At 35.9% G+C, this 15003-nt stretch overlaps 1 protein-coding gene across 3 annotated transcripts in view; it reads right to left on the bottom strand.

Moving 5' to 3' along the window:
* KIFAP3 (kinesin associated protein 3) overlaps nucleotides 1–15003 on the bottom strand; it is a 113583-nt gene that overhangs the window by 43137 nt on the left and 55443 nt on the right. For all 3 annotated transcript variants that reach the window (XM_011371719.2, XM_023537578.1, XM_011371720.2), the window contains exons 12-17: nucleotides 9914–10022; nucleotides 8558–8670; nucleotides 7987–8152; nucleotides 7291–7416; nucleotides 3313–3411; nucleotides 647–732 (exon numbers count right to left, since the gene is read on the bottom strand). In XM_011371719.2, the coding sequence (XP_011370021.2) occupies nucleotides 647–732; nucleotides 3313–3411; nucleotides 7291–7416; nucleotides 7987–8152; nucleotides 8558–8670; nucleotides 9914–10022 (699 nt within the window). The remainder of the gene's footprint in view (nucleotides 1–646; nucleotides 733–3312; nucleotides 3412–7290; nucleotides 7417–7986; nucleotides 8153–8557; nucleotides 8671–9913; nucleotides 10023–15003) is intronic.

Below are 15003 nucleotides of genomic sequence, written 5' to 3'. Positions count from 1 at the left end.
AAATCCAGGGAAAAGACTGGTGGGCACCGTGACTTCTGCAGAGGAGTCTGCAGGGTGGCTAGGTGTCTAATCCCAGACTCAGATGACCCCTCTGGTCACATTCTTCCAGTTATATAGCCTTTAAAAACTCCTAAAGTCACGAATAACATTAAAATTTTTGTGTTTCATAATTCCAAAGCAACTTACAAAACAATCCTATGTACGTAACAAAAAAACTGAAAACCAAGAATTGAAAAAACAGTTGATATAAGATTTGATTTATTAAAAAAGTTTAATGGCCTAACTGCAAAGATAACTGTATTGTTTCGGCAGAAACTGTCATCAAACCCCCAGCTCCTACGCAATAAGTTTTCTGAAAAACAAGTGATTCTGAGATGACGTGTTGAACAGACCTAAAATTCTTCTTTTCTTTTTTTTTTTGTAAAATTCTGAATATGTATAAAATCTCTTCAAGTAGAAGCTTATACTTAAAAATTGGAAGCTTAAAGTCTTAATAATATTGAAAAAACGAATTTAGTATCATTGCATTTACCAAAATACGAATCTGAATTTATAAGAATGCATTGTTCTAAATACATGTACAATGTCTTTTCCCCCCCACCAAATGAAAACTATTGTACTTTATGTAGGAAGAAAAATTACTTACCGCTATAATATCTAGTGTATTATCACAGACCTTTCGGATTTCATTATTTTTATCATGCATCAGATCTATGAGATATGCTGGAGCCTCTGAACGAAAGTGGTTAAAGATAAAAACTGCATTTGCGATCGAGACCATGCATTCACACAGGAAAATCCCACCTTTCTCTGAGTTCACATGCTAACTTGAAATTTAACTTAAAATTTTCAAATAAAATCATCAATACAAGATGACCAGAAATATTTAATATTTAATTTGTTAAAAAAAAAAAAAACAGGGATAAAAAAAGGAAAAAAACTAGATAAAAATGATCAAGAAAAACAGCCAGTAAATCTCGGAAAGTAGAAGGCCGTGTTTTGAAAACATGAACATAGTGAAAGTAACTGAAGAGGGAGCTCTCGAGCCGTGCGGCTCTGAGAGCCTTCGCGACCACCCTGGTTCGCTCCAGTGCTCAGGAAACTTAAATTCACACGAAAGAGCAACAGGAAGGAATCACAGTCAGACCCCGCGTGTGGCTATTAGAAGAAGGAGAACACGTGAGGCATTTCACATAAAAGATAAAATCTGCAACCTAATATTTCAAAAAGAGATAAAGGAATTTAAGAAAACAATAGTATATATATGAAAGAACGATATAAGTCATAATTAGAAAACTCAGAAGAAAAAAACAATTCAGGAAAGAACTAAAAATAAAAGCAAAAATCATTTCAGATATAGTAAACTAAATTTACAACACAAGAGTAAATAAAAAATAGATAAAAATTTGAGAAATAGAAGGCAAAAAGGAAGACAATTTGTAAAATTAAATAATGAAAAGATTAAAAATTAGAAAATTACAGATATTAAAGACAGACAAAGAAGATCCAACATAATATAAATCTCAAAGGAGACAACCAAAGCAATAGGACAGAACAAATATTAAAAATTATAATTCAAGAAAACTTCATTCTTGAAATTAAAAAAAGACAAAACTACATACTGAAAAAAGAGCACATCTGCATACTTGGAAAAATCAAGTAAGGATGATAAATACCAAGTCAAGTTCTAATAAAACTACTTGGCATCAAAGAAAGAAACATTCCTTTGGTCTTCCCGGCAAAAAGATCGACTCATAAGGAAAAAAAGTAAATTGTCATTAGACTTTATGACAGATACCAATAATTATGAGAGTACAGACTTCTCATTGGCAGCAATTCAGGCCAGAAGACAGTGGAAAAATACTTTTCAATTGCTGAGGGAAATAAATGGCAATCTAGAATCCCATATTCTGTAAATCATTATTAAAGGGGCAAACTTGTTATTACTTTGGCGGGGAAGGAGGGAGGCTCAGGATTAGAAAGGCTCGGCTGAGGAGATGGCTTATAAACTTATCTTTGCTGAATTGGAGACCATTAGGTAAAAAAGGAGAGAAATGCATTTAAGGACAAGACACCTGAAGAGGCAGTAAGTTATGACAAGGTGGGTCATGTCTGATAAATGTTGAGAAATCTGGTGTGCTAAGAAAAGACAGTGTATTGTAAGGTTAAAGGGAACTTTTGAAAAACAAAGTCAGCACATACAAAAAAAAAAAAAAAAGACACAAAGATTCAGGTTAGATACTATTGCCACTGCCGTCCTTCCATGACATCCCCGGGCTTGGTTATATATCCTCTCCCGTGCCCTATGCTCTTACCTTTATAACCTGATCACAATGGAGCATAATTTTATATTTCCTATTTACTTGCCTAACTCTCCATCAGATGAGTACATCCAGCACTGAACCAATGTTAGATGATCAGCACCAGCTAAATGTTTGCAGGTTAAATGATTATGTGCAGTTGAAGATGGAGCCGACACAAAATTTTCAGTATGGGACTGGGTGGATGACACTGTGATTATCCACTAAAAATACAGAAGGCAGTTGCTTTTCAGGGGAGGCTATTGACAATATCAAGAGCCCTTTTAGATACAATAATGATAAACTACCACTTGTTGTGTGTCTGCGTGCTGGGAACTATTATGGCACTTTAAATCCATTAGTACTTATAACAGTCCTATAAAGTAGGAGGGACTTATTTCTACTCTAATAATATTATGGCCATTTATAGATGCAAGATTGTATGCTTGGATAAGTTAAGTAACTTATCCAAGGTCCTACAGCTAGTAAGTGATAAAATTGCCTTTTAGGGTTATGTGATTATAAAGCTCCTTAGGCTACACCACATTACGCCCCTTCAGTTACGAGGAAGTCATTCAGTTGGCAGTTAGCAACAAATGCCTGGAACTCAAGAAAGAGGTCTTAAAAATATTAAATACTTAGCATATAGTTGGTAGCTGAAGTTATGAAAATAGATGTTTTCCCATGGAGAGTAAATAAGGTAAGATTCAAAGAGAACTAAGGACAGTTCTAGGAAGCTCTGATAGTTACGTTAATAGAGAAGCAAGTTCTGATATGTTTGTTAAGTTTCTTGGGAATCACAGCCTGACAAGATAATAAAATTGTTCCCAATATATTCTACCATCTACTGATTTGGGGTCAACAGCTTCCATGAACAATAGTTTGTCCTCTAAATTTATTTCAAAGCTTGATACTTTCTATATTAGTTGAACATATGCAAGAAAATATACCTAAAGATACATCTTTTCTGAATATGTTAAATGTCATTATCAATGGTAACAGTGAAGGATACGTGTTTCCTTGATTATGACATCTCTCGTGGCTTGGTGGAACACCATCTGGTAGAAGACGTAAATTATCTGGCACACAAATTCGTCATCTTCTTGTTGAGCTGAAAGGAAACAGAAAACTTCAAATAAAAGAATACTATGATTATATTAAAAACTGAAAAACATTAAAGGGAATAAAAGAAAATGAAAAAAAAACAAAAACCAAAGTGACAAGGAGATAGGTAAAGGACAATTAGTTTAAATTATTTATAATATATGAGTGACATATATCATTTATGTCAGGTGTTTTTTCTAAATTATATGGTAACAACAGTGAGGAAATTTCTTAATATGTTTTTAGAAGCTTAGTAAATTTGGTTGTACTTAAGCTAAATAGGTTAAATTACTTTGGAATAGAAAGATAAAAAAATAAGATTTTGAAAAAGAGCAATTACATCATGGATCTGAGTTTAAACCAGACTAACTTGAGATTGCTCATCTCAAAAGATGGTGTTGTACTCAGGCAGAACTGAGGGGCAAGACTGGTTTAAGAGAAAAGCAACAGTGCTTCCTGGCAGTTTTCACTGTATTTGCCACCATAAAGGAATTGGTAAAACTAACTTCTATGCACCTAGTGTGAAATGGCAACACTAACCACAACTCGGTTGGTTCTTTTTGGTTCCATCATAAGAATTCTTTAAACTATTCTAATTTGTGAAATAAATCTGGGTCTGTTTTGTCTCTATAATGTGGACTTTACATGAAAAACATAGTTCTTAAAGAAGATCACACCGTCTAAATGTTTGGTAGAAATTAGACTGTGATAAGCAGGTATTTTTCTTTGTTGAATAATAACAAAATTAAACTTTACCTATTGGCATGAAATAAGAAGGTATTTTAGTTTCGATCTAATTGTAATATAAAAAAGAATGCTATGTGATCACACGGGCTAATAAGTATTTAATATCATACAGAGACTGACAGAACAGCTGATGTCCACTGAGTAATATGTAATGTCAAAAGCAAATACTTAAGGAAATCTAATTTTTAGGTACTGGTTATAAAATTTGATTTACTAATAGTATGCTATCAACTCTTGGCAACAACTGTTAGACACAGATTTACAGGTCAAAGGTCAACAGAGCATCCAGGTCCACCCTGTTCCAAATGACTCCCCTCACCAACTTGCCGAAGTGCCACTCTCTTGGAAGACTTGGGCTAAAAGTCTACTAAGGACTCGTGGTACACAGTGTTCCTTCACTTAATCAAAGGGCTTCGATCTTGGAAATCCATACATTTCCTAAAAGAGTGGTACGCAGCCTCTGCCCGCGATGTCCTCACGTCAGGACACGAGAGTGGAGTAAAACCCTGTGTGCCAGCGTCGTCAGCTCGCTTCATGCACCCGTGGCTTTCTCAGTCACAATCGGTGCGGGACAGCGATTCAAGGACACAGTTGTGTTTCAGCTTCCTCCAGCTCACACAGAATCCGCGTCGTGGCTCTGCCAACGACATTGGCTCCACTTTCGCCTCCTGGCCACCTGGTCTCTCAGTTATTTCTAACCTGAAAAGTCCTGGCTTGAGAGTGTGGACTGAAATAAATACATACATAGTAGTGACCCTCGCACATGGGGGAGTCAGGGGTGTCGAGCCTCGTGCAGTTGAAACCTTACCCGTCCCTCAGTATCTGTAGGGGATCAGCTCTAGGACCCCCTGTGGATGCCCAAGTCCCCTTGATAAAATGGCTTAGAGCAATGCATACAGTTGGCCCTCTTCATCCGCAGACCCAACCGTGGATCAGAAACGGGACAAGTGTTTATGGAAAAAAATCCACATACACAGTTCAAACCTGTGCTGCCTAAGGGCCAAGTGTACTATATGTCGGAATACCTTGACCATGGGGGCATTATCTCTAGACGACCTTTTAAAATGCATTATGTCAGAGAATTTACAAATTGAATTTAAAAATTAAGAAAAATGAAAAAGAAAGAAAAGAAAAGAAAAATGGGCAAAAGACTTAAATAGGCACTTCACTTTCTTCGCCATACCTAAATGGCCAAATAACACAAACAGGTACTCAGTTTCATTAATCACTATGGAAATGCAAACTAAAACCACAGTGCGACACCACTCCAAGGCTACAATTACGGAGACAGCACCCAGATACGCGGTGATGCAGGGCACTGCAGCTTTGTACGTTGCTCGGGGACTGAACGCCGGCGTGGCTGCTTTGTGAAAACGACCGGCACAATGTACTGACGCCAAGTGTGTGCGCACTCTGCGACCTAGCCATTGCACTCCGAGGCACGTGCTTAATGGAAATGAGGAAACAGGTTCACCAAATGCAAGGTTTAAGAATGTTCATAAGACCATTCTCTTAAAAAAAAACCATCCATCAATAATAGAAAGAATAAAACAGCAGTATATTTACACAGCAATGAAGAGAAACACATTGTACATAACACAGATGAATATGACACTTACAATGTAGGGCAAAAGAAACCAGATTCTATTTATATAAAGTTCAAAACCAAGCAAAATTAATATGTGGCTTATAAAAGAAAGGATAGAAACCGGCAGAAGAGGGACCTCTACATGCTGGTAATGTTTTACTTCCTTATGTGAGTGGGAATAAGATGGGTGTACTCATTTTGAAAAGTCATGGACTACATATGTACAATTTGTGCATTTTTCTTTATGTTATACTCTAAAAAAGTCCATTAAAATATAAAATGCATATATGTTATACCTTGTATGGGAAAGACTGAGATTAGAGTGTCTTTTTAGGCTTCTCATATTAGTATATTTAACTTCTGTACTATGATCTACTTTTAATGTATAATATCTGCTATGGACTGAATTGCGCTCCTCCAAAATTCATATAACTGATGCCCTAACCCTGTCACTGTATTGGGAGACATGGCTATAAGGAAGTAATTTAGGTTAAATGCGGTCATAAGGATGGAGTCCTGATCCTGTAAGATTAAGGCCCTTCGAAGAAGAGATGCCAGAGCACTAGCAAGCGCTCCCCCGCTGCCCGCCTCTCTGGCAAGGAGGACGTCAGGACACGCTGAGACAGTGGCCTCCTCCAAGCCAGGAAGAAAGACCTCACCAGGAACCAAGTCAGCTGGCATCCTGATCTTGGACTTCCCAGCCTCTAGAAGCACGAGAAAATAAATTTCTGTTGTTCGAGCCACTTGGTCTGTGGTAATTTGTTAATGGCAGCCTGTGCAGACGATTACAAGGTCCTAGAAAACATGGCCCTCACAGAGTGACACAGATTCAGATTAATTTCATGTGCAATAAGAGAACAATGATCCCTGGCCCCTTTAGAGCAATACAAAAGCAAGAGGAAGACTCTGTCAAGGCCCCTACTGTCCAACACGTAACCATAAGCCACCGTGGTTAATTACATCATGTTAAATTAAATTAACATTCCCGTCCTCTGTCCTAACACCACATTTCAAGTACTCAACAGCCACACATGATGGACGGCACAGATGGAACATTCTCTTCATCACAGCAAGTTCACAGGACACTACTTCTGGGCTTATGGGGGAATATGATGCTTAGAACTGGCTTCCAAATGAACTTTCCTGATTAGAAATCAAGATATTTTAAAAAGGACTTGCACAAGATGGGAGTTCCAGTTCAACCAATACACGGCTCGACAGAAAGAAGGACGTTAGGTGTGAGCTGTTCGAGGCTGTTGAGAGGGATGCCGTGTCTGTGAAATTGGCCCTGAATTGCTTCATAGCACCAGTAACTTTGCAACCTAAAGCTCTTTGATGTTACTCTAGCTAATCCTAGTAAATTATATTTAATTCATTTTTTAACTATATAATTTAAGTTGCTATGTCACAAAATGATTCATGTAACAAGATGATTCATGTAACAGGATAAACAACATTTCATGATTCCAGACTATTTTATACTTAAAAGTTTAAACTTATAACCTGTTAATATATTAGCATAGAAAAAAGTTAAGATAAATTATAATTTACCATTCAGAAGTTCAATGAGTGCGGGGATTATCCCAGATTTGGCGAGCAATGCAGCGCAAGAGTCATCCATGGACACAGTCCCAATCATTATAACCACTTCTAAAACAAGGTCATCTTCTGCAGCACCTAATCAAGTTAAACCACAGACGGTTTTCATGCAGCTAATGAGAGCTATTAAATCAGTCCTTATGAATCCTAACATAGTTATATATTTGTCTTTTTCCAAATTTCTGTGTTCACTGATGACAGTTTGTGGTGGGGGGAACAGCAGTAGGAAAGTAGAAATTAGTCTTTGGAAATATAAATTGATGACAATTTAAACACAGAAGAGAGAAGATTCACTTGAAGAATGTCTCCAAAGAACTTTGTGTGTGCATGTGTGCGCATGTGCAGAGGAGGATGGCACTTGGTAATTTTAAAAAGGCAGGATTAGAAAAAAATAAGGAAGAAGGCAGGATAGGGTAGGGAAACGTAACCTTAAGAAAACACACTGTTAGGAAAAGGAGTACATACGTATCGGAGGAGGCCTGGAGACCACCTTTCTGAGAGAAAGAAACTAGAACTAGAGCTACGACTACAGGCCTGGGCGGAAACGTGCTACCCAGTGTAACAACACCCACAAAACACTGCTCCAGTAGTCTCATCCAGATCACGAAGGAACACTGATTAGACAAAAGAGAAATACTCAGCACGGACCTGGTTTCAGTTTATCCTTGAGGTATGGAACCAACTTGTACTCCTTAAGGACTAATTCCCAGTCTAAGTCTGGAATGGTCAAATTTGCAAGAGTCCCCAGACATTCAATCACAAACTCCTCTTCTTCGTCGTTAGAGATCTGGGCTGCGAGATCCCCAACATAATCCTGAATAAAACAGGTTTTTAATACAAATTAAAATATGATTCCTGCAGAAGGACCAATCTAAAAATTTAACTCACAGGAAGAAAAAATTAGTATCAAACATGACCCTCTTGCTGTAATACCTTGAGCTGAATTGCTGAGGAAGCCTGCGGTGAACTGGATTAAGGCAGGAAAGCTAGAGTGAGGACAGAGGGTTAGGGGAGGAACCATAAAACAAAAACAGCAGTAAAACCTAGGCTGAATTTTCTAGGAGCTAAACTTACAAGGAAGTGGGTGACAGAAAGCCAACGAGGGTCAGGAGTTAATATTTGACGAGAGCTCAGTAAGAGTTATAATTCCAAATGTAGCACTTTAAAGCTTCGATTCTTAGACTACTTTAACAGACGACAGGCCAAAAACTACACTTACAATAAATAAATTTTTAGTTGGTCCATCATGCTGGGAAATGTTCCTAATCATTTTCATCAGCAGTGGATCCTTGAACTTCAAAGCCCTCTTCATGAGCATCTTCAGTCCATTTCCTGATACAGAAAAATCGAAAATTCCCCCAATAAAATTAAGGTTCACTTAAATTTAATGATTTTTTGGTTTACAATTTGCAAAAAAAAAAAGTCGATTCACATACAGTAAAATGCACAAATCTTAAGTGTATAATAGATTCATTTTGATAAATGTCCCTGTGTAATTTACACCCATATCATGATATACAATATTTCCATTCACCCCAGAGTTCCCTGTACTCCTCCTTCCCAGCAAATCCTATTCCCAAATACAATAACTTTTTTTCTCCTCCTTTTCTTCTTTTCCTTCTCTTTTTTTCTCTTATTAAACAAACTAGTTTTGCCCATTCTAGAATTTCACATAAATGGAATCACTAAGTATGTGCTCTTTTGTGTACGGAATATGTGCCACAAATTTTAAAAATGTACAAATAGTCTCTGACTCAGAAAACTTGTACTTCTAAGAATTTATCCTACGAATATAAAAATGGAAATGTGTAAAGATTCAGAGAAAGGAAAATTACCGCAGCACTGTTTGTAATAGAAAAGCAGTGGCAACAAACTAAATATCCAAAATAGCAGATTAAATTATGAAAAATCTTTTAACGGATTATTTTGCAGCTCCTGACAATTATGTTTTATAAAAATATTTAGTCACATGGAATGATATGCAATGTATTATTAACTTAAAAACTGTCAGCATACATAGAGAACTCCGTTTTAATTAAAAACACGTAGAAGCATTGCAGCAAAATTTTACTTATGATTATTTCTGAATAGTGAGAGTAAAGATTTAAATTTTTTCCTGTTTGCTCATTGTAGTTTCTGTAATGAACCTGTGTACTTTTCAAATAAGAAAAACAACTACTGAGCAGACCGAACTATCATAATGCATGACAAGCCATTTTATGAAGATATTATAGAAACAAAAACCTAATACATTTGTATTATGTCATCTTACATTATAACAGATTGTTTTGCATTAATAAAAAGTTTTGTTTCATCTAGTAAATGTTTTTAAAAATCAAATATCAATTAAGAGTAACTGCGCTTGGTTTATAAAATATTACTGGAGGATAAGTGTTTCTACTCATGATATAAGAATATTCGATCTGATCTTTAAGGATTGTAGCTATAATTTTAAAAACTACCTAAAAACAGGATTTACATAGCTACTATAATTCTTAATTCCTTATTATCTATTTTCCGTCACAAGCCAATTGCCATGTGATAGAGGTTATCTATGAAGCTCAAAGGCACTAACCTTCACAGATAAGCTGTACATTCCTTTTGTTCGCAGCAAGATTAATGCAAAAAGAAATGAGTTCCAGGTCAATTCGTTCATCCGAACATTCGAAGAGCATCTTCATTAACTAGCAAGAAGCACAGGGCAAATTTTACTCAAAAAGACGCACACAGAAAAACCAGAAGCAGTAGTTTTATCACAATGTGTTATCTTAAATTGTATGTTGGAAATAATGCATTCCATTTTCAACACATAGAAGTAGTAAGCTGTCACTAATGAAAAACTAAATGAATAAATGGTTAATGAACTACTAGATTCTCAGCATTAAACATATACTAAGTAAAGTGGAAAATACAAGACAAATATTAAATACATCTATGCATTCAAGGAATTTAACATACTGTGTGGGAGTAGAGCATTCTGAGCAAAGAAAATACCTTGGTCAAAGTTTACGAGGCAGGAAAGAACATGACCCCTCTGAAGAGCTAAGACCAGGAAGCATGCCTGGAGAGAGGGGAACGTGTTGAGAGATAAGAAGGTAAAAGCCAGATCATGCAGGGTCTTGAAGTACATGTTAAGGATTTGGGGCTTCGTCTTAAGGATAATGGGAAGCCACTGGAAGCGTCTAAATAAGGAAAGTGTCAGGATAAGATCCGTGTTGCAAAAAGATGTGGCCAGCGTGGAAAACGGACTGAACCAGGGTAAGAAAGATGTGGGAAAACCATCCAGGAGGCTAGAGGAAACGTCCAGGTAAGAGCATGGCCTCCTGGACCAGGGAGAGCAGTGTGAGTAGAGCTAAGAGGATGGCTAGGGATACACTCAGGAAAGAATCAAAACAGGATTTCATGACTGACTAGATGATGTGCTCAAGGAAAGGAAGGGTCCAAGGTGCCTCCCAGGTTTCTGCACCGACATGAATGGTGATACCAACATTTACCAAAAAGGAGAAACTAGAAACAGGAGAAAACTTTGAAGAGGAGATAGTGGTTTGGGTTTTCGATACGCTGAGTTTAAGTTGCCTATCTGATAGTCTAGTACAGTTATTCAGTACAAGTTATAAATGCAAGCATGAGTTTAGAAGAAATGTTTGGACTGAAGGTATAGTTTTAGAAACTGTCATATATGGTCGATAACTGAAGCTGTAGGCTGGATCCAATTATTTGGGCATGGGTATAAAATGAGAAAAGAATTCCATTTAAGGTTAAGAGAAAGGAAAGAGGGCTTAAGAAGCAACAGACAGAAAAGTAAGGAGTTTGAAAAGGTAGGCTATCTATGCCATTTAGCTGTAATCTAGATTTTTCAAGGTAAGAATTAGTTCCTATAATAAAGAAGAAATAAACTTTATGATATAGTTTTGAGAAGCTAGTCTATTACTGGTAAATCAGCAAATTAACTTAATGTATATCATGTAAAGATTTTTTTCTAACAATATATAGAAGTCAATTTACAACCTAAAAATTTCTTCCTTTTCATCTCAGGGCAATATCTTTTTAGATCAACACACCTTCATAAATCCAGCACAGTGCCTTACATATAGTTAGTGAATAATAACACTATTTATTAACTGGTTAGACCCTATTCTGTTAAATCTTGTTTTGGTTATTCTCCACATTAGCTCCAGATAACTTCTACATTTCAAAAAGGATACATGATCAACACACAAAAATCAATTGTATTTCTATGTGCTACCAATGCACAATTGGAGACCAAAATTAAAAACAAATCTACTTATAATCGCTCCTCCAAAATAAAACACTTAGGTATAATTCTAACAACACTATATCTATATACATTTATCATATGCTGAAAACTAGCAAACACTGTAGCAGGTGAATGGCTGGCAGGTATGCCTTTCCCAGAGGGCAGCTCTTTAACCACAAATGTTGCTAATGGAATCTCTGGGTAGAGAATCAACAACATTTAATAATGTTACAGAATTTAAAAATTGTATGGCAAAAATAATCTATATTTACTGGATATATATTTAACAGGTTTTGCAACCTATCTATAAATTAACTGCCAATTAAAATTTATTATGTTTTTCATACTCATAAAAACCTACTATAGATTTCTTCCAGGCTTTTACTGATACAAGAAGCTTTTTTGTAATGACAAAAAATGCTACATCAACTCAAAGCTTTAAGAAGGCAAAATATCGGTGACTATTTACTTGAAATGAACCTTGTAGTATGAAAACTGCCCTTAAAAATAGGGTTACAGTTGATTTGCTTAGAAGCTAGATTTTTGTTTTGCTTTGTTTTTGTAATTTCATGAAATAATCAAGAGCTAGATTTAAAAAATAAAAATAATGCATGGTTTGAAATCTTATCTACTCCCCCCCCATCAAGAGAAATTAGGACTAAATGTGAATTAAATGTATCATGATATAGAATTAGTTTTTCATAATAAGAAAGAGAAACACTTCAATTTTAATTAAAGCATTCACATTTTAAAATAATAGTTTAGTTCAAACTCTACGTGCAACATGATGTCTTCAATTTGATTGCTACCCACGGCACTTCAAAAGTAAGTGTAATTGCTGACAACTAGGAAATATTAAAACTAGATTTGTTCTGCTTTAACTATGTCCATTGTCATCTTTTACCAATTTACCAGGAAGGCAGTAAAAGGGCTTCGGCTTGCGCGATGAAGAGGCGACAGTGCTCAATCAGACAAGTCCCACACTGAGTATCAGATACCAAAGACCTACGACCGAAATCACTGTGTCTAGACTCTCTGGCACCTGACTTCACTTATTTACCAGTGACCAGAGCCAACCCCCACAGCTCTCTGTTCGCACACCTCCACCACCCCCACCCCCGCCCAAACATCTTTGAATGATTATGGCAGAACTCTGCATGCCTCAGGAATCTCTTCTGACTGGCGACTCCCTAACTCTGCTGTTTGAAGTGATGCTCTGGTTTCTGAACTTCAGCAGATAATGGCAGGCAGGAGCAAAGGGGGCTGTCAGAAAGGACGTTTACCAGCATTCGGCTAAAAAGAGCATGCAGATCAAAGAGGGGCCAGAGAGGACAACTGCAGTGGAAAACATGTGGATCACTATGAAGATTCTTGCACACTGTTCTAGGGTAAAATATTAAACAACACCATGACATCATTGCCCAAACACGTACTTTGATTGGCCATTCTATTACCAATAAATGCTTTTATAAGCATCTGGATGGCATTTGCACCTATTTAAACAAAGCATGCATCTTAGAGGTCTAAATAACAATGAACTGTTAATGTGTACTTTTAACTATTATTAGAATACAACTATTAACTCCTGGTTATCCCCAAGCATGCTTACCTGAAACAATTCACCCACCGAGACCATTAAGATCATGTATAAAGAAAGATTTGCCTGGCCCCCAAAATTGTGCAGAATAGTGACATAATAGGGAAAAAATTAGAATATATTGGATAATTAGAGGCAATAAAGTACAAAAGAAGCAAAGCAACATAATATCGGGAGAGATTATAAGGCACATTGAATATATAATCACCTACTCTGAATGTGAAATGATTTTCAAAGTGAACTCTAATCTAATTATAGGCTTAACTTATAAAACACATATAAGGAAGGCAGTATCTAAATTGGACTATGAATAGGTCAAAAATAATGAGAAAAAGATCTGACATTTTACTAATAGTACCTTACTTTTGTATAGTGTTTTACAATTTGTAAAAGCTCCTTTACATAGATCTCTAATGTAATTAAAAAATATAACCATACTCTACACTCTTTTGATCAGTAAGATGAATATAAATAACTACTAAACCATTGCTTTCCCGCTTTCAATGTTATTTTAGGCTTCTCATCTGAAAAATTCATTTGCAATACTAGACGATCTTTACTAAACAAAAACTAATATGCATACATTCAAAGTGAACAGAATAAAACATTAACACTAAAATACTCTGAACTTCAGATATAGCTTTATTTAATAAGTAGGTTAATCAGCTGTTGTCACAAATGAGTTTAAAGCTTTACCACTGTTATAAACAGTACTTCAAATAGCCAATACTTATGAAAGGAGTACCTTTTTAATTCCTGAAAGAAGCTTGGAAATTCCAATTGAATCTAAGATTTGCTTGCCATGATGCTTTTATTTTACAATAAACTTAGAACTGCGTGGCAATCAAACCATGTCAACTTTTCCCAAGATATGTCAAAATTGCGCCCTATAAAGTCAAGTTATAGGCTGGATGGCACTTTAGGAGCAAACATATTTTAGAGTACCAATTGGTTTCTCAAAATATGGCCTCGACTGAAAAGCTTCAGAATGTTTATGATATAATTTAATAATATAACCTTACCTAGTCCTATAAGGGTTGAACTTTTCAAAAGAAAAAAAAAATTGTTGACTACTGAATGAGTTTTAGAAGATTCTGTGCATGAAATACAAGTCATAAATGTTCTGAAAACTCCACTGCGGAAATGTTTGGCGTTAGAAAATTATCTGGCAAGAAAACATGCATGAATATTGTTCTAAAAAAGGTATGGGAGAATTTTGTATATACACAGTTTTCAATTGCAATACATAATGATAACGTCTCAAAAGTAACCTAAGCAGGTTCTTATTTCTGATTCTTTATTTAAAATAAAGTTTTATATTTTATGTTTGAGATTACACATTTTAAAAGGGAAGAGTAACTCCAAATACAAGATTCAACAAAATAAGTTTTCCATCCCTTTTTAGTTTACATTTACATCTCTTTTACTTAATATTATTATTTTAAAATTCTAATCTGGACAAAAACAGTCAATCTAGGCAAGAATATTATTCTTTTTTGGCTGCTTTCCAATTCATATCCTGTAGTCAATGAAGTTCTGACACTAAATGGGATTGAAAAAGGAACACCCTTTGAAATTGCAAAGCAGAAACCCTCAGAACATATGGAGTGAGACTGTGGTAAATCACCTGTAATCTCCCTTTGACATGGCTACTCTTTTATTGAAAACTTGTTTGACAAAGAGTTTGATTACACTTCACACTGGCTGTAGTCTGACATGCGTTATCTCTGTAAGAAGCCTTGCCTTGTTAGATAAAAAATGCTGCATATTTTTTGAAGGATGTCTATTTCCTATAAACAAGCGTAATTAG

Source organism: Pteropus vampyrus, unplaced genomic scaffold, assembly GCF_000151845.1.
Source record: "Pteropus vampyrus isolate Shadow unplaced genomic scaffold, Pvam_2.0 Scaffold194, whole genome shotgun sequence".
In the NCBI taxonomy this organism is placed as follows: domain Eukaryota; kingdom Metazoa; phylum Chordata; class Mammalia; order Chiroptera; family Pteropodidae; genus Pteropus; species Pteropus vampyrus.
This window is presented reverse-complemented; position numbering and strand designations above follow the sequence as displayed.